General features: G+C 40.8%; 1 protein-coding gene across 1 annotated transcript; it reads left to right on the top strand.

Moving 5' to 3' along the window:
* Positions 1 to 1,309: 1,309 nt before the first annotated feature.
* LOC128734909 (angiotensin-converting enzyme-like) lies at positions 1,310 to 24,899 on the top strand. Its single transcript, XM_053829314.1, has 6 exons — positions 1,310 to 1,663; positions 16,679 to 16,882; positions 21,232 to 21,790; positions 21,845 to 23,202; positions 23,259 to 24,439; positions 24,498 to 24,899. The coding sequence occupies exons 1-6, from the start codon at positions 1,658 to 1,660 to the stop codon at positions 24,871 to 24,873; spliced, it is 3,684 nt and encodes a 1,227-aa protein (XP_053685289.1). The 5' UTR covers positions 1,310 to 1,657; the 3' UTR covers positions 24,874 to 24,899.
* The last annotated feature ends 273 nt before the right edge of the window (positions 24,900 to 25,172 follow it).

Below are 25,172 nucleotides of genomic sequence, written 5' to 3'. Positions count from 1 at the left end.
CTTCAGCTTGGAGGGATGAATATTACAGTCATCTTGCTCCGTTGTCAGTCAAGCGAATCCCCAACTTCCAATTGGCATTCCACCTCCTGAATTAAAAATAACAACCTCTTATTCTCATGAATTCCTGTCTATGCTAGCGTACGGTAGAAGAAATTACTACGAGGGGAAGGTGTGCTACACAAAATAGGGATTCAGAGTAGTGCAAGACACTAAACAGATATCAAGAATTTTTCACTTGCACAAAAATATTTCGCAGACACGTATTCTAGCTGCTGCTTACATCCTTCAGCAGTACCTGACCAGCAATATTTTTGTGCTAGTGAATAATATGTTTTACAGACTGTTTAAAAGAGAATATTTTGTTTACAAATCAGTTGCGTGTCAATGTTTTGAGTATTTGTTATAATACCGAGTAAAATTAAATGAGAAAAAAATCTTTTTTTAATCATATTTGAGATTCATAACTTTTCATTAAAAAATTTATAAAATTTATTGTTCGCATAAATCGAAACTCGATTGGAGATCTCTCTAAGAGTTTAAAAAGAAACATTGAACCCTTTGCGTTTTAATGACCGTATTTCCGACGCATCGACGGAGCGTCGTTATCTCACTTGTATTTCGTTCCAGCCACTGCTACTAACTATAAGCCACTTAGTAATGCGCAAACAGATCAATTAAATGCCTTGCAATAACGACCGGTGTAAGCCGGCTTTTGCAAGCAATACAACGAAACACAAGATGCTGTCATTCGATCCGACCTAGTAGCAAGCTATAGCGCGCATTTAAACGCATTTCAAAAACCTCTTCCAATGTCAAGTGTCGCTTTCATCAGCTTTCAGCAATGTACCTAGTTTAGGCAAAAGAGGTGGGGAGCCTTATCAGCAAAAAAAGCTAAACCCGATATTCTCACGTAGCGATGGTCGCTATGTCAAACTTTGAGGCCCATCCCGTGTGGCTACTATTTACTGTGGGTAAGTCCAAGCTCATTACTCTTGAGTGTCAGATTCCACTAAGTCCAGTTTTTGAAAAGCCCGGTGGGTGGACTGTTTAAGTGCAACATTTGCCTGGCTTATTGTTACGAAAAAAATCAGCTAATCCATCTAGCAGTGTGATCAATTTTGCAGGATGTATTTTTTCGCAGTGAATGAACAGCATTTCCTATAAGAATAGTGAAAAAGCTCGCAAATATTACTGGAAGCTAGAAGTCATTAACCATCAGTCAATCGAAGCTCGTTGAGGCGTGAAGGTATCGCGCGTAGAGAGTGAGAAGAGTGCATTGGCGGGCGTCTAGTATATGTACTGGTACTCATAACTATAATAGACCGTTGGGGGCTTATTGACAAACAGCGTTGCCTACAATTGCAGCAACGAAACTGGTGAATTACCGGAAAGAGCGGCAGGTGTCGGACAGTCCGGCCAGTGGAGAAATTATGTGATTGAAATATTTAATAGGACTATTGTCAAGCAATTTGCCTACGTCCAGTGGTGTTTTTGGTGGAAACTTTTTACGGGCGAACAGATTTGGTTTCGGCAGTTTTTTGGCGGCAGCCGGGGATAAGTTACGGCGTACGCGTGCTCCCGATGTCCAGTGCGGAGTAGTGAGTGTGGATGAGCCGTTTTTTTGCTTCAATTTGTTGAAATAATAAGTGCCTGGGTCATGATGGTAAGTGTTTGGGTGACGAGGCGGGTTTTCCAAGGGCTCCAAACACACTGCTAGTCGGTGAATCTGTTGCGATGTACGGGATCAAAACAATACAACAATTTAACAAGCAGCTAATCTGTAATGCCAACATGCCGACAGTTGATGTAATAAATCAGGATTTATTGGGGAACAGAGTACTGGTGACGACGGATTATCTTGCAAAACTTGATTGTCGTAAAATTGGAAGCGAATATCGAATTTCAGGCCCGTCGATCAAGAATAGAAAAAAAACGAACGCGATTGTACATGTGTTGAATCAATCAATCAATCGCTGATAAACGACCCATTGAAATTCAGCTTGACGCGAAGTATCGAAGATGGTTGAGTGATTATTTTTTTTTGGTTTGCAGTCAGATGATCGCTTTAGTAAAGGGTGCTTGTTTATACGTTTTTAGATAAGTTAATTGCGATTTTGACGCGTTACATTATACAAATGATAGGATCTTAAAGATCGCAATTTTTTTCGATTGTGTAAATTGTTCTATAGTGTTATGATGGTATTTAAAATGAAAATAAAATGTAATGAATCCGTGTTTTTTGTGGAGCATATAAGTACTAGAAATCTTTTCGGTAATTCAAAATAGTAACTTCTACTTTTTTATTTTTGAAGGCTGCTACCTCTGAAATTTGATAAGTAATGGACTCTGGGGAGATAATTCGATGTATTCTGGCTTTTAAGTTCGCCATATTAATGCGGGAATTTAGTTTTGTTGGGATTATTGTTTTGGAATATGCTTAGCTTTTGGAAAACTTCATTTTATATTTACAAAAAAACTACTTGCAATATTTACTGATCACTTACAATTTGCATTTGTAAAAACAATGCTACCCAGAAATCTAATGGATTATTGAACGATGGTTTTGTTTTGGAGAAAAATTGTAGTGCGTTATTTTAGATTCTCATTGTGGATTCTAAGAAGGCTGCTAATATCCATTAAAGTGTAACTCTCCCCAGGTAACCAATAAGCATTAAAATAAGCAGTAAATCAGTCGTTTATTAGCATCCCTGGCGTTTTATACTGCAGGTTGTTGTTTATCAGCTTTTTGACTGCATAACTGTTGTAAATTGGCATGCACAATTCTATTTAAATTCTTCTTGTTGGTAACTAGCTGCAAATAAGCATTGTCAGCACTATAAGAGGGCTAGCAGTAAAGTAGCCGCATATTTTGCCAAAATAGCATTTAGGTAGCATTTAAAGCAACTTAAATGCTTATTGGCTTGCTTTTAAATTGAATTGGAAATGCTTATTGGTTACCTGGGTCTTCACGGTATCGAAATTTCGAATGCAGAGTGTGACTTTTTCAGCTGCTATAGTAGTTGAATGGGCCGATACTGAATTCCAATAAAAAGAGCGTCACCGTGTAGAGAAGATACAAACTGATAGCACCAAAAATATGACCATATTTTAAATTAAAAAAAAAGAAAGTAAATAAATAAAATTAGGGTTGTATTGTAGACACGACCGCATAGTTGGCGGACAACTACATTAGGCAAGTTTAAATATTATTGTAGCCAAAAAAGCGTAAAGTGAGTAAAAACAAATATCATCAAATCATATAACAACATCAAATAACAACAATAATGCTAAGGCAGGGAATCTATTTTAATAAGTCTAAGCGGATCATTAATTGTTGTGTCTTATTATAAGCGATGGGTTGACCAAGTGGGGGATATCGCATACCAATCTTCTTGTTAGCTTTAGTTATTCAAGTTGTTAGTTACCACTGAAAGTCACTGAAACTTCGGATTTTTACATAAAAAATTGAAGCGTTGTAACTTATTTTGATCAACCGGAAGGTGTTTTCTTAAGCTGTCCTGAATTTTACTAATGTATTGTAAACTTGTCACAAATTAAGCTTGCGACCATGACATCAAATGACACAAGCGTTCACATGTCTTCTACAATATGGTATGTGAAAGTTAAGTGCTTGACTATTAGAAATACTGTAATCTGTGCCCAAAGTAGCGAGGTGGCGATTAAGAACAATTTATAATTCATCATATTTCTTGTCGAAACACAGTATACAATATTTGTATGAACTACAGCTAGGGTTGAGTGATTCAAGATGATGTCCATATCAAATGGTTCTGAAAAATATGAACAAAATACTACATTTTAATTTCATTTATTCTAAACTGATTAACCGGTTCATTACCCTATTACCTTCCTAAACAACCGAAACTATTATCTTTTGTTTATTATCATAAATTCATAAGTTTTTGTATGTTTAGACTGCTTGCTAAATATGCGTTTTATCGTACTTTTGATAGGTGAGCTATTTTGTGATGCTAAAAACGAATATTTTTACCGTTTCCAAAATCGGAGTACCTCATAATAAAAGTCCCCTCACGCACCCAGCAAACGTCAAAAAATACATGGAAATTCATACCTTTAATGTTATTGGCAATGACTAGAGTCAAACTAGAGGGTAAAAACGAGCTCGTAATCCCAATAATTTGAAGCCGCTAGTTTAGAATCTTGCAAGATGCCTATTCCTATGTAAAAAATTTCTTTGTAAATTTCTCTGTAAAAGATCCATTTTGTGCAGACTCCGGGAGCGGTCCATTTGGCCCTAATATCCCCAAAACTCATGGAAAGAGCTAATTAAATAATATAAAAATTTATTTGCCGCACGTGAAATATTTTCGGGGCCGGGGAAGGTTCTTATGATGGTTAGAGACCCCTCCCCACACTAAGAGAGGGGGCTGCCATACAAATGAAACACAAATTTCTATCTGCCTGTCCGTATGTTCCTTATAGTATCGAAAACTACTGAAGCGATCGGCGTGAAAATTTGCATGTAGGGGTTTTTAGAGCTGGGGAAGGTTCTTATGATGGTAACAGACCCCTCCCCAACTAAGTGGGGGCGGGGGGATTTGCTGATACAAATGAAACACAAATTTCTGCATAACTAGAGAACTAATCGAGCAAATAGAATCAAATTTGGCATGTGGGTGTTTTTGAAGGCAGGGTTTTTTTCTATAGTCAGTTGGGAGCCTTAACCTCTTTAGGAATGGAATTATGACTCCTCCCCCTTTAAGAGGGGGGGCTTCCATACAAATAAAATACAAATTTCCTCATAACTCGAGAACTAATCAATTAAATGGAACCAAATTAAGCATGTGGGGGTTTTTGGAGGCAAGATTTTTTTCTATGATGAATTAGGACACCTTCCCTTTTTTGGAGGGGGGCTCCCATACAAATGAAATGCAGATTTCCTCATAACTCCAGAACTAACCAAGCAAATGGAACCAAATTTGGCATCTGGGTGTTTTTGGAGGCAATGTTTTACTATGGTGAGTTGAATCCCCTCTTTAGGAGGGGGGCTTCTATACAAATGAAATACAGATTTCCTCATAACTCGAGAAGTAATCAATGAAATGGAACCAAATTTGGCATGTGGGGTTTTTTGGAGGCAAGAATTTTCTTTATGATGAATTAGGACCCCTCCCCTTTTTGGGGAGGGGGGGCTTCCATACAAATGAAATACAAATTTCCTCACAAATCCAGAACTAATCAAGCAAATGAAGCCAATTTTGGCGTGTGGGTGTTTTTCGAGGCAATTTTTTTACTATGGTGAATTGAGACCCCTCCTCACTTCAAGAGGGGGGGGGGGCTCCTATACAAATGAAATACAAATTTCCTCTTAACTCGAGAACTAATTAAGCAAATGGAACCTAATTTGGCATGTGAAGGTTTTTGGAGTCAAGAATTTTTTTCTATGGTAAATTAGGACCCCCCCTCACTTTAGGAGGAGGCTCCTATACAAATGAAATACAAATTTCCTCATAACTCTAGAACTTATCAAGCAAATGGATCCAAATTTGGCTTGTGGGTGTTTTTGGAGGCAAATTTTTTTTCTATGGTGAGTTGAGACCCCTCCTCTCTTTGGGACGGGAATTAGGACCTCTCTCAAATGAGGGGAGCTCCCATACTAATGAAATACAAATTTCCTCATAATTCGAGAACTAATCAAGCAAATGGAACCAAATTTGGCATTTGAGGGATCTTAGAGGCATGAATTTATTTTATGATGGTTTGAGACCCAAATGAATTGGTGCTCTTCGAGTTTATTCCCCTGTTTTTGAATTAGTTTGAATCGCTTTAATTGGGTTTTACTATGTATTTAGGGGTGGTTTGGGCAAAATATGCTATTCTTGCCTTTCGTACAGTATGGAATGGATAGGATTTGATTGTTCTTCCAATGTTTTGACAACATTTGGAAGCTATTTGAATTCATTTCGCGGGCGGCAAATAAGTTTTTTACCTAAATAGTTTTAAATAGTTTTACATTAGGCGTACGATTGTCCGCATTGATAATTATCAAAAAGTAAAATTCTCTGTTGTATACTTCTTTGTTCCTGAGCTGCGGCTTTATCCATCAAGGCACGAAAATTGATTCACATTAGCCAGTCCATGAATGCATATGTCGTCTGTTTACCGCGTTATGTAGCAAGCTAAAAACACGGTTATTATACCTTGAAGGTTGTACAATGTATTTCCGAATGACGATATCTAAATCGGATAAACTTGGAATGGTAGTCGAACAGCGAATGGATGACGATAATGACTCGGTATTTCTTTTTATGTCATGTCAGTAACCTTTACTACAGAGACTATAGATTATAGAGGCGCCGAGATACTCAAAAACTGCTAAATTTTAAATGAAAGCGGAGAGTTACCTTTATTTATGATGGTACTCTCCGTTTTGTTTCAAAATTTAGCGGATTTTGAGTGTCTCGGCGCCTCTGTAATCTATAGTCTCTGTAACCTTTACATGTCAAAAAGCGGGGCTATGCAACCAACGTAAGTTTCTTGTTCTTCTTCTTTTTTTTTGAACCCCCAAAGTAGCCACGCCTTTGTGTACATAGGTATGTAATGGTCGTCCGTGCCTGGGAAGCAGGGCTAACGCACGGAGAATGTATGAGAAAATTCGACCTTGAAAGTTTTCGTTAATTTTCATTGTGGAAATCAACGTTTTCGTTTCAATTTCTGGATCTTTTATGAATCAAATGGTGTACGAACCATCAAAATCTGTTCTGAATCGGAAATCTTTCATTAGTTTGTAACGCTGGTCTAAGTCTAGATCTTGGAATTACACGCTGCGGTAAGACGTCAATGTTTGTTTTAAAATTGTTTTACATTATTTTTTTTAAATTCTTTTACACGAAACCTTAATTGGTTCAGCTAAGAAAATATTCCCTCTAGAGTGAAATAACATCAAAATCACCTTACGTGTCACACTTTCGTATTCACCGTTATTTATTTTATAGCATTATCGGGCTTTTCTTGGGTAACAGTAACCATTGCGAATTATGTTCGTCATACTTACGTTCACTTGTGGTCATACGACTGCATTGCCTAACTGAAGCAAAAGTCATAGGGAAATGTTTTGTATCCCACAATCGTTTTGAATTGAGTACTGGATTATTTCATTTTTTTCAATTTATTGCTTTTGAACCTTTTGAATCGGTTTGCTGATTTTGATTATTTTAATAAGCTGTTTAGAAAAAAATGGATTACTTATTTACTTAATTGGTCTAACGTCTTACGACAAGGCCTGCGCAGTATAATTTCTCCATCTATTTCGGTCCATGGCAGCTGGTCTCCAGTTCCGCGGGTACCCAGTGCTCGCCAGATCTCGCTCCACCTGGTCTTGCCACCAATTGGATTATAGTTATCATTTTGTTTAATAACTGTAAAATCATGAAATACATTCGTCTTTTCATGTTTTCACGATTTAACTATGTAAGACACCTTTGTTATTTATATTTTATCTAGAAATCTTAAACTTTTTCACATTACATATCAGAAATTTAAAGGTGTACCAGGTGTAGAAGTTTTTAAAGAAATAGTGACAATTAAATGGATATTTCTGATCCCATTCTTTCAAAAATGTCCGTTTTCCTGCAGGTTCATTGCAACGAAGTCCAGACCGTGTGGATTGCTGCAAAAAGGGCTCTTCCATCCCTTCTAGCACAGTTGTTATAAAGCAGTTGTGGTAACTGTTTAGAAAGAACCAATTTCAGTCGTAAATATGTTTCTTCAACTGAAAGTGCCAAAAGTGTGCTGCTTGGGATTGGACTTCCTCCGAGGCAGCCGACAATACCGGAAATCATTTTGAAACAAAAAAGACAACGGCTTGCTTTTCGACTAAGACCTAGAGCTACGATTCTGAAAAATCGAGCTTTATATTAGCTTGGACACTATTCGAGTTGACAAAGAAATTTCAGGCCTGCATGGACTTCAGTAAAGAAGTAATAATTCCACTGTGATTTTCGCTGTGATTTTGATTTTCGCGATGCATATCACTAAAAAATAAGGTGTCTTTCCAGACGTCAGCCGTATGTAGCGTAGAGGTGTAAACAAGAAATTTTTCATGGTTCCACAACACAAACAATAGTCCAACGGCATGATCTTTAAGGTCAACCTATGCGATTTTATTTTGTTCGTCGAACGTATCAACTGTTCAGTTGTTGCATGTGCGGCGTAGTATGCTGCGCAGTCTTGTTGAAACCACAGCTACTCCACAGTATTGGCGCTCAATTGTGGTACAGAAAAGTCGGTGGCACTGTAAAGGTCATCATTACCTGTTACGTAGTGGATGGCCAGAACATTTTTATCGTACAGTAGCTTATCAAGCGGTTGTTCTATCGGCTCATAAAGTTCAGCAAACAGTACTATTTTTAGGATGAAACGGTGTTTCGATAATGGCATGAGGATTCTCTCAGTTAATTACAGTAAAATAGTTCTGTTTTAGACTTTCAAATCGCCAACAACTCTGTAAATAAAGTGGAAGATTTATTTCACATAATTTGCTGGCGAAACTAGCAATTAGCACCAATATTGCAAATCGAGCGAGAAACCAACGTTGTCTACTCTCACGCGAGTGAGTAAGAGAAGCATAGCATTCAACGCTTACACCGCACATGCAAGCGTAAAACAAACTACCACCGTTGCGTTGCGTTGCGTTATCTACACACTCGCGCATGCACATCCTCACTTCGCCTTCCTGCAGCTTATTCGCGAGTCAAATAACTCCTAAGCAATCAGCTGCCCGTGAGGCGTAGTGGTGCACTGGTTTGCATTACTTTTTCTTTCCTTCTTCATTCTCGCCCTCAATTCTACTCACGGGTGAGAGTGCAAACCCTCGCGAGTAATCGGTTTCAGCGACTCGGGCTGCAACGAAGAACGAGGGCGACGATCGTAGCTGTAAAGGCAAAGCAAAGCCTAGGTGCTACATTCCGTTATCGAAACTTGACCTTCTGTTTTTATACGACAGACTTCGCCGCCAGCTGTTACAGTGCAGGACAATTGCAAGGCCAGTTGCTACGATCCTATTGACTCTAGCAGCCTCTCCCAGTCGAGATTCGAACATACGACGACTGGCTTATTAGGCCAGCGCAATACCTCGTAGCCAACTGGGAGGTATGGCGATCGTAGCTGTACACACCTAAAAAGAAGCACCGAAGTCGGCAAAATTTCGCCGCCATTTGGACAGCCGAGCGCTCGATAAAATTTTTTATGATACCAAACGTTAGTAAAGATCACGTAAAGGTCGATATGCACGACCGAAATTTTTACTGAAAGCTCGGCTGTCCAAATCTCGGCAAATTTTGCCGAGTTTTTTAAGTGTTTAAGCTAAACACACACTCGCAAAAACTCGTCACAATGCATAAGGCTGCGATCGAGAGTCAGATAGGGAAGCTTATACCGGCGCGTTCGTTAGAATGAGTACGTTTAAAAAAGTCAGTTTCATTAGAATTATAAATGAAAAATAATGAAATGAATGAATAAATGAAAAGAAAAAAAGCGTTTAAATAGGTCTCAGCTTACTTTTATTGATCTCGCATGATAGCCAACTAACAAAAATACAAGTGAAGGATTAATTTTACATTGTGGGCTATAAAAAACGTGAATATTTGAAATAATCACACGGTGGGGTTGTCAACCGATTCAAACGATATTTAACACTGGGCCATTTTAGCCTCTTTCTAAACTTTGTTTTTTTCTATTTAGTTATAACCCTTTCTACGAGAAAGTCATAAGTTAATTGTGTCTGCACAGAATGCATGAACTGCTGCACGTGACACGACCGTATGCCGACAGACTCGATGTTTATTTGGAAAACACTGCGTGCCGGCACCCCGGCAGATGTTGACAACGTGTTGCCTGCCCTAGTTTGGTATCGGCTCAAGTTTAAGTTTGCGGCGCCTAAGCGGTATACGAACTATTATTATTATATCGTCTTATCAGAAGGCACCAAAAGTGCACTATGTCTCATTTTCCATGAAAAAGATTGCGCACCTGTAAAATTCGATTACCGAAGAGGAATCACCCGGCATAGAGAGGGTGATTTAGTCAATGATGCAGGAGAGCACAACTTACCTCAATCGTAGTTCACTTTGCAATGGCAGCATTGACAGCTGCTCGTGGACGCGTTACCTGTCATGGCGGAACAGTGCTGGCAGCCACCGTTACTTGACGTCAGCAAACACGTCAGCAAACAAGCCTTTACAGCACTGCTGTCGAGAGGGGTCGAACCTCGAGCATAAACGACCAAAAGGGTGTATGTATATTGTCGCATACCTCACATTCCCCTCCTTCTCTAATAAAACATCTATTCCCTCTTTTGCCAAATCAAAACAATAAACGCAAAATTTAATACATAACTGCTGTCAATTGAAAAAAAAACAATGAATCTTCCTTCAGTGTATACTGCCCCACGAGTTTGCATGGTTTGCATGCATATAACCAAGGGGTTTCCAGCAAGGCGTATCAGTGCGTCGTAACCAGAGATTACTTTTGGAATCATTTACGAATTAATTAGGTAATCAATGGTAATCATTATAGTAATCAATGATAATCTTAAGTAATCATTGGTAATCATGATTAATTTTTAGTAATCACAAGAGATTGATTACTGGTAATCAGAGGTAATCAGTAAAGTAATCAAAAGTAACTTTTTCTAAGGTGCGTAGTAATCACTGCTGTTGGAAAGCCCCTAGCATATAACGAAAAACTTGAACGAAAGTTCCACTGACATTTCGCTACGCTTCAGTTCCCACGTTTTATAGTAACCGTGCCAGTAGCAGGGACTCCAGATTCGCTGAATTATAGGTAGTTGAAGTCCGTGTGCGAATCACAATGCAGTGAAGATATTCCGCAATTGTCGAAATTTATAACTTTATTCTATAACCATATTAAATTTTCCTAATTAAAAGAAATTTCTGAGAACTTTTAAAACTGCTTGGAGTATTTTCCAAAACCGCGCAACAAGAGCGCTACCAAGTAATTTGCTCGAAGCTTCAGCTTTCGAGAAGATGAGTACAACAGTACAATGGCCAAAAGTTTCTGGCATCCCGCAACAAAATCTGCAGAATATGTAAACAAGCATGAATGCAACAAAGTGCAGATCAGGTCAAGTTCAAGGTCGCTGTTGGATTGACATTTAAAAGGTAATTAAACACTCAAATTACATATTCTAAAAAGGTTATTTATTCCAGTAACAGTCAAACCTTATAATCAACCAAATATGACGGAGCCTTTCTATCCCTTGGAAGGCGAGTTGAAATAGCAGCTGGGTTAGAGTTATCAACTGCCGCAAACGTTGAAGTTGCCGATTTAGCGGAACTCGAAATCAAAGGCGTAGGCCGCCAAAAGTGCACTTTCTTGACCTGAGAAACATGTCGCTTCAGTAGGTTACCACCATCGTCGTTTAAGACTAAATTGCCGTTGTCCTCCTGAACTACAGTGTAGCGTTTCGCGTCGAACCTTGCTTCTCCCTTTGTTTTAGAATACCGTTCGACTATAACAGTGTCACCAGGGCCAACTCTGCAAGGTTTTGCGCTACGTTTACGATCTTGATGAGCCTTCGATTGAATTTTTGCCCTCGAATCTCTCGAATCCAACAGCTGATCGTCTACATTAGATCTGCCTCGGATAAACAAAGGAAGTCCCCTTTGAATTTTCCGCCCGCATAAAACCTCTTCTGGGGCCATCTTAGTGACTGAATGAGCTGCCGCATTGTGCGCCTGCACAGCAGACTGCAGTTCCTCATTATAGTCAGTTTTATTCGACACTGCTGCTGACATTGCTTTGTTGATGATCTTCATGAAATTTTCCACTAAGCCATTCTGCTGTGGGAAAAACGGTGTAGAGAATATGGATTGGATTCCCCGTTCGCTACAATACTTCTTATACTCCTCACTGTTGAAGGGAGGACCATTGTCGGTCTTTATAGCTTTTGGAAAACCTTCCATCCTAAATATCTCATCGAGAACCTTTTTTGTGTTTTCGAAACTCGTAGATTTCACAGCTCTGGCGAAAGCGTACCTGGATCTATAGTCAATCGCAACTAGAATTAAAATTCCGCCGTATCTTGCATATGGACCGTTAAAGTCCAGAGCTATCGTTTCCCAGACGGTTTTTGGAGCAAATATGCGTTGCATCGGAGTTGGTTTTTCAGGCCTACCATTCACTGCGCATGTTTTACAAGAATTAACCCATTCTTCGGCATTCTTACTCATCTCCGGCCACCATACGCGCTCTCGAAGAATGCTCTTGAGTTTTGCTGCCAGGGGATGTCCAGCGTGAGCAACTTCAAGTGTCTTCTGACGAAGCTTTTCTGGTATCACGATACATCCCAGTTTCGTAATCAAGCCATTTTTTACAGAAAGATCGCTTGATACCGCCCGATATCGGTTTAACGGTTTAGTCCAGCACCCCGAGCCAAGCGCCTGAATCACCTGTTTAAGTATTTCGTCTTCAGCGGTAACTTCTCTGATTTCATCCTCGGTTAGAAAGCTAACGACGTTGGCTTCTAGATTAGCGATCTCCCATGGGCTTGCGTCTTCGTCGAATGGAACATCATTTCCTTCATACAGTCTTGACGACGGGTCAGCTATGTTGTCTCGGCCTTTCACATATTCCACAGTATAACTATATGGGCTGAGACGCAAAGCCCAACCGTCTGCTCTAGTCAGCGCTCTTTTCGTATTTTCGCGTGCACGATCAAAAATGAAAGTTATACCTCTAGCATCGGTGCGCAAAGTAAAGTGTCTCCCTAATAGGAAGTAAGAAAAATGCTCAACAGCCCATACTGCACTTAGAGCTTCTCTCTGATTTTGGGCATATCTGCGTTCGGTGGTTGTCAAGGCTTTAGACGCAAAACTAATAATGCGGCGCGTTTTATTTGCACCCTCCTGAACTAACACGGCTCCTAATGCATTAGGAGAAGCGTCGGTGTAGAGAATGGTACTTTCGCGCTCTGAAAAATAGCCTAGAGATAGCGTACAAAGAATTATTTGCTCCTTCACTTTGTGAAATGCTTTCTCTTGTTGCTCTCCCCAAATCCATGCTTTGGAACCCGCAACTGTCCACAACGAGCTTGTAATTTCAGCGAAATTTCGTATGTACGGGCTAACGAACGATGCTAGACCTAGAAAGCTCCTCAATTCTGAGACTGACGTTGGGCGCCGAAATTTTTGAATAGCTTCTACCTTAGATTTTTCAATGTGGAACCCATCTTGATCTAACTCGTGCCCCAAAAATACTATTCTTTTTTTATCGAATTCATATTTTGATGTGTTTAGAGTTAAATTATGATTTTCAAGAATTCTTAACACATCTGCGACTGTTTTATGAAGCTTTCCTAACTCATCAGCAAAAATCAAAATGTCGTCGATATAGACAATTTTGTTTTCAATGCTTTCTAGGACACGTGTCATTTCCCTTTGGAATATCTCCGGCGCACAATTCACACCGAACATCAGCCGTGTGAAACGGAACATGCCACTTTCTGCCAGAAAAGTCGTTAGATCACGCGATTCGCGGTTCAGCTCTAGGTGATAGTAGGCATTTTTCAGATCCAGCTTCGTAAAATACTTGGCGCCGTACAGCTTGATTTTCATTTCCTCAAGAGTCGGTAGACGAAAGTATTCGCGATTGATAGCCCGATTTGGTGCCCGCATATTGACGACCAAACGGAAGTCATCTTTGCCTTTGCTACCGCCGACATACCGCTAATCCATTGTGGTGCTGTTGTAACTCTTTCAATTATGCCTTTGGCTTCCATTTCTAGTAGGCGGCGCCGAGCCCCTTCTCTATATGCAGCGGGAATATTGTAGTAAGCATTTCTTACTGGTGAAACTGTTTTGTCTACACTGAATTTGATACTGACACCAGGCATCTTCGGAAAGATTTCATACTCGGCCTCATTGCAGTTGTTGACATGAGCACACACGAACAACAGCTTCAAGTCACTTGCAGTAGACCTACTTAGCAATGAACGTTTACCTTCGACGATTACTAGAAAATTAGCAACTACCGAGTTAGCGGATCCAGTTGCATGAATTTTCGCTCTAAAGCAAAAATCAACTTCCATAGGTTTGTTTGCTGCATAACCTTCTATTTTCTTGTTTGCGGGACTTGAAATCGGTTCTAACTGTGCTTTTCCGGATTCGTATTCACCCTTAAGACGCTGCCAGTCATTGCCACCTATAACATTCACATCTGCCCCCGAGTCGATAAGGAATTTAATCGCACTCGAAGAACCCAGATGACAATCTACCAACACATCCTCCAGAGATAAGGCGTTTAACTATTGGGAAAAAACAGGAAAAACGTCAAATAGGAACACGAATTATGAAAAGTAAATAAGCCATATATTTACGTTTTATTTATATATAGGATTCATAAACTCATTTTACCTCGTCTATTTTGGATTCAACTTTAGTATCCTGAGGAACCTCTAGCTCCTGGATGACGTCAACGCGCTTACGCCTACAGGTCGCTGCAAAGTGCCCACGCATGCCACAAGAGTTGCAGTTCTGATTCACCGCAGGGCATATTTGATTTCGATGAATTGCTCGATTGCATCTAGGGCACCGTTCACGTCGGCTTACATATGGAAAGCGATTGATGCGAGGCTGCTTGTTTCGTTCACCTACGCCTAACTCGTTTCGACTGCCGCATTTCATCGACCTTCGCATACCACCCACATGGTTGATAGACGGGTTAATATCAGCAACCGACGCAGCTCCAGTCTCATAAGCTTCATTGCGCGTTGCCGACTGCACGATAAAATTTGTTTCATAGCCTAATGTTCTGGAGTCCTTTGCAAGCTCTTGATTACGCATACCTTTAAGTAGCTGTACCCTAACGAAACGTTCTTGGTCGCTAATGCTGTACCCGCACAACCGCACTTTTTCAACCAGCCTGGCATGAAAACCCACGACTGACTCATCCGATGCCTGCGACATAGCCATAAAAGCGTCGTGTTCCGCCGAAGTGTCCGTCATCGAACGCAAGTAGCGTTCAATGTTCCTGACGAAGGTGATGTAGCACTGACTATCGTTCAAATTTGGACGCAGCTTGGCAGCCCGTATGATGCCACCCAATTCATCACCCATAGAAATGAACAGTAATTGTGTTCGACGTTTTGCACTGCGAACGTTGGATAATGAGGCAGCGATCTCGAAATTTTCTTTGTATTTGGTCCATTCCTCCCACATTTTGTTAGCGGGTATCCCTTTCGGAAAAGGTTTTATCTGATCCCATCTAATGCTCGCCGCGCTTTCTTCTGCTTGTGAAGATGGAATTTCTCGGAAACAGTTCCAACTCTCCTCTGCATCAACGGCTTCATTGATGAACTCGGATGGCGTTTTGCTTTTCGACGATAATTCTGCAATTGTCTTTTCCATTTCAGCAATCTTTTGCCTCATTGCCTCCTTTTCGCTGTCCGGATCGACTGTTACGTTGTAGTGGTCATACTGATGGTCCTGCTTCTCATCATCAGAAAACTCCGGTGCTCGGACGTATCTTCCTACGTGCTCTACTACCTCTACCTCATCCATGATGTGATCTGCTGCATCAGAGTCACTATCATGACCTTGCGCAATGCGCACATATTTACCACCGGTTGACATTTTGAATTGCTTTTCTCAGTGCAAACAATAATCAACGATAACCTGAAAAAAAGAAGTCCATACTAAACATCATCGGTCTCAATTTGGTTTTGGCGGTTCTCCTCCCAATTTTACAAGGCTGTTTATCGGACTTGCTTTCAAATTTCCCAGGCGGTTGTCCCGACACGCCTGCCATACTTTCCTTGGCGGTTTTCCAACTCGCTTCTCATTTTTTTCAGGCGGTTGTCCCGACTCGCCTCTTTCATTCGTTTCAGGCGGTTGTCCCGACTCGCCTCTTTCATTCATTTCTGGCGGTTGTCCCGACTTGCCACTTCAATTTTTCCAGGCGGTTGTCCCGACTCGCCTTTAATTCTAAGCGGTTGTCTCAACACGCTTATATTCTTACGAAATGATTCCGTAAAGAACACCACATTAAAATTTTATTTTTCACTTTGACCGCCATTTTGTTTTTCACATTTTTTTCCCCATGTCGAGTGATTCCACCTTCGTTTTCTCTTGCGAATATTTAGTTACAATCGTAGATTTTAAAACGGCCGGTCCTGTCACGGTCGCCAAATGTAAAATTCGATTACCGAAGAGGAATCACCCGGCATAGAGAGGGTGATTTAGTCAATGATGCAGGAGAGCACAACTTACCTCAATCGTAGTTCACTTTGCAATGGCAGCATTGACAGCTGCTCGTGGACGCGTTACCTGTCATGGCGGAACAGTGCTGGCAGCCACCGTTACTTGACGTCAGCAAACACGTCAGCAAACAAGCCTTTACAGCACTGCTGTCGAGAGGGGTCGAACCTCGAGCATAAACGACCAAAAGGGTGTATGTATATTGTCGCATACCTCACAGCACCTAATTGGTGCGGCGTACGTGATGTGGATAATAGATTTAGTTATGGCTTATAAGCCGATGACTATAGTCTCAACTTTCAACATTCGATTATCAATTTCGTTATTTAAGAGCTAGTTTTATTCAATATCTATTTGTAGGAAATATATATTTCAAGACATGTCGAAATATTTTTAATTACAATTTGCATTACCTCAACCAGCTTTTGCCTCTAGTGATCTGCCTGCTACCGTTGGCTTCTGGAATCCCCCAAGTGTTAGTTCAAAGCAATGTTCTAAACGATGAAGAGATTGTCGCAGTACTGCAACAGTATGATGAAGAAGTTCGTCCCTACTGTAACCGTCAGGTTACTGCCAACTGGAATGTTGCAACCGACACGGAGAACGTAACAGCACAAGAAGAACAGGTAAGATTTTTTCAGTGGTATAAACTCAGAATATGTTCTTTGTGCAGTCCCAGTGTATTGTGTACGGTCCAAGTCCTAATGTGAAAAGCCAAAACTTGTATAGTGATTAGTACACTTATATTTAGAATATAAGACGGAATTATTATTATACTAACAGGAAAAAAGTCTTCATGAGATGATGTTTGCTCGGCCAAACAACATTTTTTGTTGAGCCTCAGCAGTGTTTGGTTTTGTCCGATATTAGGTTCTATAAACTTCTTTGATTGTCATAGTCGTCAAGTTCCGTTAATATAGCATTTGGCGAAACTCCACAAAATGATTGTGGCCCTATAAATCTAGCAGATGATCCTTTTCTTGCCAGTGAATCGGCCTCCTCATTCCGTTCAACTCCAGACTGACCCAGAACCCAGTATAGATTGACTTAGTTCTTATGACTTAGCTGTCACAATGAAAGAATACATTCCCACACCAGTTTGGACGAATTCCACATTGCGTCTTTTAACGCCTTGAGTGCTGTCTGGCTGTCAGAGAAAGTACATATATTCGCGTGTCGGCAATTTCTCTTTAGGCAGATCCATGGACGCATAGATGCATTCTAAGACGACTTAGCTTCTGCCTGAACCAGTTTTCTATGGGAACTTAATGATCTATTCCAGGACAGGTGATGCCAGCTCCTGTAGCTTTATTTATTTTTGAACCATCGTTGTAAAAGCTTATTGAACCACACCGAACTTCGGGACCACCTTGTATCCACATTTGAGGTTACCAGTGGTTCTAATTTCAAATATTAAACGATAATTTTGGAACATTTTTAATCGCGGCACATTCCTTTCGAAAATTCCGAAATTCCCTATATGGCACCCTCAAAGACGCTGTTGAAGAGCGAGTACGAAAGTCTATCACCTTGTCTTAATCCCCTACATGACTTTAAAAGACTCGAGAGTATTCTCGTGATACACACGTAACACGTCATCTTAAGTTTATTCAGGAAAATGTCCCAGTTCTCGGTTATAAGCCATGTTTTGTAAAGTTGAGGAGCGTTTAATGAGAAGAATGGTAGTAAACTCGAGAAACTGGGAATTTTCGATATGAGACCAAAAATATATTGGGTCGTTTAATGGCAGGTGCTGCTCTAACCCACACTCTGTAAGTTACGTTCAATGCATTTTTAGATTTTTCATCCTGTTAACGGAAAATTTTACCGTGTACGAGATTTAATAATCGTTGTTTAACGTGCAGCACAGCCCTATGCTGTGTCTTGACACTTTGTTTTTATGCTTTTATTTTCTTGCTGTGTGTATTTTGGTTACTGTGTGAAAAACGATTGCTGTACTTCACTTGAAAGAAGACCGTTAATAAGTGCGGAAGTAAATACTAGAAAATACAGTCCATTGTTCTTTTTATTGATCCACCACCGAATTCCTGAGCGAACATTTTGGTCCTATCAGCCCGGATAGTGAATTTCGTGTGGATTAGTGTGAACTGATCGTCCGTAAACCGGTGAAGTGAACCGAGTTTAGCAGCAGAAAAGCTAAAAAGTGAACAATCCGCCATAGGGGTAGATTGCCTTTAAGAAAACTCCTGGTTTCATTCCGGCAAACGTTCGAATAAACGAAAAGTGATTTCCGATGCGCTTGCCACGCATTTGACGAAAGTGGTGGTAGAGCCGAAAGCATTTGCGGTGTAGTGAGTGTATTTATCAAAATGTTCGCTCAGGAATTCGGTGGTGGATCAATAAAAAGAACAATGGACTGTATTTTCTAGTATTTACTTCCGCACTTATTAACGGTCTTCTTTCAAGTGAAGTACAGCAATCGTTTTTCACACAGTAACCAAAATACACACAGCAAGAAAATAAAAGCATAAAAACAAAGTGTCAAGACACAGCATAGGGCTGTGCTGCACGTTAAACAACGATTATTAAATCTCGTACACGGTAAAATTTTCCGTCAACATTCTCCCCCGGGAGCCGAATGGCTCGATCCAACTAGCTCGCTAACAGTTTCGTCCTCTATCGGCAATCAATGTTGCAAATTCTCATCACGATGAAGGCTCATCACCTGCTCGTCAGCGATTTGAATTTTATCAACTGGCAACTCGATCGTATCCTGATTGCTCGCGATGAATCGCCGACGCAAAAACTGATGAGCAAAATATGAATGGATTACGCTCGCAAATACTCGCTCGGTATCTCTGTCTCACACTCATTGCTAATCATCGTTACTTGCTGTCATCCAACCAAGAATGTATTTTGCGATGAAACGTAAACAAGCATATTTTTGGCAAATTACAAAAAAAAATATTGCTCGTTCAAAAATAAAACGATATTCGTACCACATATAATAATTAGTACTTGTCAAACGTCAACATATACTTGCGACGCCATACACAACCAGTAACTTCAAGCGGCACACGGACAAACAAAATGGTTTCAAGATTTAGTTTCAATGAAATGCAAACCTGGTGCAATATTAAAATCTTCTTGTGTGACTAACGATGAAGGTTGATAATAAAAATATCGTCGGCCACTGTTCAAAATTTGATCCTGCCAACAAGTCTGAAAAATCGCTTGTATATTGTAAACATTTGCAAACGTTGCTGCACTAAACGTGAATGTAGAAAAATTATGAATAAGATGTTAAAATAATTTTATGAGATTAAAAGTCTTCTGGGTATAGAAGAACGTTAATGTTTTGAAGCGCATTTATGTATTCTGTCGCAAAAATGTATATTCCAAGTACCTCAGGTGCTAATAGTCGAACTAAAAAACCCAAAAACCAACATAAGTGTTAGGTACAAGTTTTTTTGACGGTATAATTCAATATCCGATAGCGCTTTTGCCTGTTTTCCAAAATTGATAAATCATAGCTACTCATCGCGATGAGTAAAATGCGAGGTATTCGTTTTTGATTAACATCATTAGCGATCAAATCATTGCATGAAAAAGAGTGAGTGGTAATTCGCTTTTCTCTCATTCTCATTAAATAATTCTCAGCTAGAAAAGCTTTGTCAGAGAATTTAACGTTATGGAATCACTTTTGAGTGTGTTTCGAACCGAATCAGTACTTTTATCGATGAATAGCAACATTGTCGGCAATACAGCTATCTTCGTCGTTGCTCGCTTGTAGATACCATCAATTGTTCGCACGGTTACCACCCGTATGATTTACCGGGGTGTGTTTGAATTATGCGCCCCAGCTTCCACATCTGTGAAGGTATGTTATCCTCTTTCAACACAACTAACAAACCATTACGCAACAAAGTGGGATCCTTGAACCACTTGCTCCGTTTCTGTAGACTAGTCAAGTACTCTGCAGACCAACGACGCCAAAACGCTTGCTTTCTCCTCTGAATTAATTGGTATCGGGACAACGTCGACTCCTTTAGACCGTCGTAAAACGGCTCTGCTATCGCTGTTAACTCATGTCCTACTAGGAAATACAGTCCATTGTTCTTTTTATTGATCCACCACCGAATTCCTGAGCGAACACATCCATTAATTTTCACATTACATCTCCCCTCTTAGTAGGCCATATGAATAAAACAGTTTGCTTTGCTCTTGCCGTGTAAATCTTATGAGAGAGTTTGCTCTAACTCTTTTATTCATATGTGAAAAATCACAAATCAAAACTAGAAATTGTTGCCGCTAGTAGAATTACGCAGGGCTGCATTTCAAGCGCTACAATCAAAATTTATTTATTTATTTATTGTCAAAATATATGGGCTTTGCCCGTCATCTAATATCTAATCTAATAAGCATCTAATAAGCACTACAATCAAAATTGAAAACTGTGATTCTTAAAAATACTAGCATTTTGATGGAAGAACGATTTTTGACATCTAGCAATTAGCCATCATGAGTCATAAATGGCGAAATGGTCTATTAAAAGTGTAATGCAGTCATGTGTTGATTGAATTGCGTTGAAAATCAATCAATTTTTAATTTCATTGTACCTATTACGATAGTACATTGGAGCGAAAATAACTCTCGGTGTCAATTTTGACTGATAGATTTTCTATGATTAATAGCACCGCCATAACATGCTCGCACTGGCGGATGAAGTGGCGTAAAACTTTATCGTCTGGAATACAGAGATTGCTTGGCATAATCAATAAAACGGCTATTCGTATGACGTCCATTATTTATTGTTGTTATTTATTGTTATTACACGGCACATTCCATTACTTGTCTCGTTTATACGAAAAATAATTGCTTCGGCAAACTGAACACCTGGTTAGGGGAAAATCATTTAATTTGTGTGCAAATTACTGTTGACATTGATTTGCTAATAAATATTTCCTAAAATGGATTCACTAACAAATTCAACTACAATTCTTATCTTCCGCAGAATACGGCCACCCTGGCCTATGCAAAGTTCCGCAACGACTACTACGAACGCTACTTCAAGGATGCAGTTGTGGAGAACTACCAGGATGAGAAGGTTAGAAAGCAGCTGCGCCTGTTAAAAGATCTGGGAACGGCAGCCCTGCCGGAGGCCAAACTGGAAGAGTACAACAAGGTGATGCGACAACTGGATATGGCTTACCAGTTGGCAGAAATATGCCCGTATGACAATCAGCAGTGCACGGATGCTGATCCGAAGTGGACCTTGGATCCGGAGATGGAGCAAAGGCTTGCCACTTCGACCGACTACGATGAGTTGAGCTACGTGTGGCGTCGCTGGCGGGAAGAGTCGGGACGGAAAATGCGAGCGGACTACCAACAGTATGTTGAGTTTGTGAATGAAGCAGCCACATTAAATGGATACAGCGATTATGGAGAACTGTGGCGTGCACGGTATGATGATTCGGATCTCCGGGGTACGTTGGAACGGCTATGGACTGAGGTTGAGCCTCTGTATAATGAGCTGCACACTTATGTGCGATATAAGCTGCTGGATCTCTACGGTGAGTTTATGGAATTGCGAGAATGAAAAGATTAGACATTTTTCTATGTTTTAGGGGATAAAATGGATCGCGATAACAAGATGATTCCTGCGCATGTGTTGGGAAACATGTGGGCTCAATCGTGGGTGAATCTGTATGATCGGATTAAACCCTTCTCGGATGCTAGTCAGGTTGATGTAACCGCTAAGATGCAAGAGCTGAATTTCAACGCTAGGAAGATGTTTGAAATGTCAGACGAGTTTTACCAGAGTTTGGGTTTGCCGAGCAGTGCAATGAGTTATGGGCCGAAAGCCATTATTGAGAAGCCTGAACAGAAGATGGTGTGTCATGCATCGGCGTGGGATTTTTGTGACGGTGAAGATTTTCGCGTTAAGATGTGTACCAGTGTTAATATGGAAGATTTTATTACCGTTCATCATGAGATGGGTCACATTATGTACTACATTCTGTACAAGGATCAGCTGCAGTTGTTCAAAACGGGAGCAACTCCCGCGTTCCACGAAGCGGTCGGAGACACGATTGCGCTTTCCGTGGCAACCCCACAGCATCTGCAAAAAGTTGGGCTTCTCGATAATTACGCAGATAGTGAAGCAGACAACATAAATGCACTGTTTCAAATGGCATTGGAACGAGTGGCATTCCTGCCTTTCGGATATCTTATTGATCTTTGGCGTTGGGATGTATTCAGTGGCGCGGTCAATGAAAGTAACTGGAACAACCATTGGTGGAATCTGCGGGAGAAGTATCAAAAAGTATACGCGCCGGTACCGCGATCGGAAGACGACTTCGATCCAGGAGCAAAGTATCATATCCCTGCCAGCTCACAGTACATAGCGTACTTCCTAGCGCACATCTTAGAGTTTCAGTTTTATCGGTCACTTTGCATTGAGGCAGGCCAGTATGATCCAACCAACAGTACCACCAATCCATTGCATAAATGTGATTTCTACAACAGCAAAGCCGCTGGTGACAAGCTCAAGGAAGGTCTGGCACTTGGTTACAGTGAAGATTGGAGGCTCGCTCTGGAGAAGTTGACCGACGGGCGAGACATTAGCGGTCAAGCTTTGTTGGAGTATTTTGCTCCGTTACGTACCTTCCTGCAACAGGAGAATAAAAAGTTTAAAAATGCTGAAATGGAATCCATCATCGAAAAGTACAATGCACAATATGAGGTAGCTTGTAACCGGCAGGTGAAGGCTCAATATGCTACACAGGTCGATGTCGGTAATGTAACACTACTACAAGAGCTAACGGAAATCCTTACCGAAAATACTAAATTTGTGCTGGAGAACTTTGAAAAATATTTTTCCGATGTTGAAATTTCGGACTATGAAAAGGCGGAGATTCGTCGACAGTTGCAGCAGCTGACACAGATATCAGTTAACAGGCTTCCTTCCGAGGATTTCGTTGCGGTATGTTAATTTTGCTATCTATTGAATCGGTTTAATTGGTTTTTATTATTTTACAGTTGAATAGTGCTTTAGGCCGAATGCAAAATATATACAGTAGTACTCTTATTTGCCCCTATAATGATCAAAACTGTTCCCAACCTAGCATGAGCTTGGATCCGGATCTGTACGGAGTTCTAGCCAACTCTGAGAATTATGATGAACTGCTGTATGCCTGGAAAGAATGGCGTGATAAAACGGGACGATTTATGAAGAACGATTATGCGGACTACGTTAAGTATATGAACAAGGCGGCCGGGATTGCCGGCAGTGACGATATGGGAGAATTGTGGAGATTAGCCTTCGAAGAGGAAAACTTTGTCGACAAGATGAAGCAGTTGTGGGAGCAGCTGAAACCATTCTACGGCGAATTGCACAAATACGTGCGTCGTAAATTAATAGGTATTTATGGGGACAAGATGGACGCTGATGATCCGAACATTCCGGCCCATTTGCTGGGTAATATGTGGGCTCAATCATGGGTCAATCTATACGAACGTACGAAACCGTTCGAAAATGCGTCTGACTTGGATATTACCAAAACATTAGTGGCAAAGAATTACACCATCAAGCAGTTGTTTGAAATATCCAACGACTTCTATACCGGGTTGGGGCTCCCTGATAACAGTATGAGTTACGACGAGAGTCTTGGAGCTGTGATTGAGAAGCCCACGGATCGTATAGTAACTTGTCACGCTTCGGCTTGGGACTTCTGCGATCGAGTGGATTTCCGAATTAAAATGTGCACCCGCATGAACATGGAGGACTTTGTTACAATACATCATGAAATGGGCCACATTAACTACTACATCTTGTATAAAGATCTACCGGTGGCCCTAAGAGCCGGTGCGAATCCAGGTTTTCACGAAGCTGTCGGCGATACGATCGCGTTGTCGGTGGCTACGCCGAAACATTTCAACAAGATAGGTCTGCTCGAAGATTACGTAGATAGTCAAGAGAACGATATCAACGCACTGTACCTGAAGGCGTTGGATCGGGTAGCATTTTTGCCGTTTGGACTGCTGATCGATATGTGGCGCTGGGAGGTGTTCGCCGGCAAGGTCGATTTCCCGGATTGGAACAAACGCTGGTGGGAGCTCAGAGAAGAGTACCAGATGGTGTCAGCTCCGGTCGAACGAGACTTGGATGCTTTCGATCCTGGTGCGAAGTACCATATACCCTTCGACAGTCAATATATTTCGTAATTTTACATACATAGCCATTCTCTACTGAATTTAATTCGATTGTTCTTTCGACAGATACTTCATCGCTCACATTCTGGATCTACAACTACATAAAGCACTCTGCCAGGTAGCCGGTGAATACGAACCAAACAATCCGGAGAAACTCCTGCACAAGTGTGACATCGATGGATCTACGGCAGCCGGTGATCTTTTACGGGCTGGTTTGCGTCTTGGTCGCTCCGAGCACTGGTCGGAGGCCTTACGGATTATGACGGGTGAAACGGAACTGAAGACGGATGCTCTATTGGAATATTATGCTCCACTGTACGAGTTCCTGAAGCAGGAAAATGAAAAGGCCGAAAAAGGAGCAGCTACTTCGGTCATCCTGTCGACCACTGTGATCGTGGCTGCGACCGGGTTCAGTTTGCTGTTGAGATTATTATGGGCGTAAAATTTGCGTATACTATGTGCGATAGACTACCAATCAAGCGTTGTAAATAAACGTTGACCCCAATCAGAGTGCAGTGTATGTTGACGATTGAGAACTAATCACGTGCCAGTTAAACGGTGCTGCGACTGGTCAACGATCTTGACGCCGCTGTGTCTTCAATATGTTTGCAGACATCTTTTTCTTGATTTATTGGCGGTCGCAGTTATTAATATACACTTACTAATTTACAAACGAGCAAGCAGAAAAATTTGCATACGACATGGTTGATAGTTTATTACGCTTTTGCACCAGAAAGTTGT

Source organism: Sabethes cyaneus, chromosome 1 (genome assembly GCF_943734655.1).
Source record: "Sabethes cyaneus chromosome 1, idSabCyanKW18_F2, whole genome shotgun sequence".
NCBI lineage: Eukaryota > Metazoa > Arthropoda > Insecta > Diptera > Culicidae > Sabethes > Sabethes cyaneus.
This window is presented reverse-complemented; position numbering and strand designations above follow the sequence as displayed.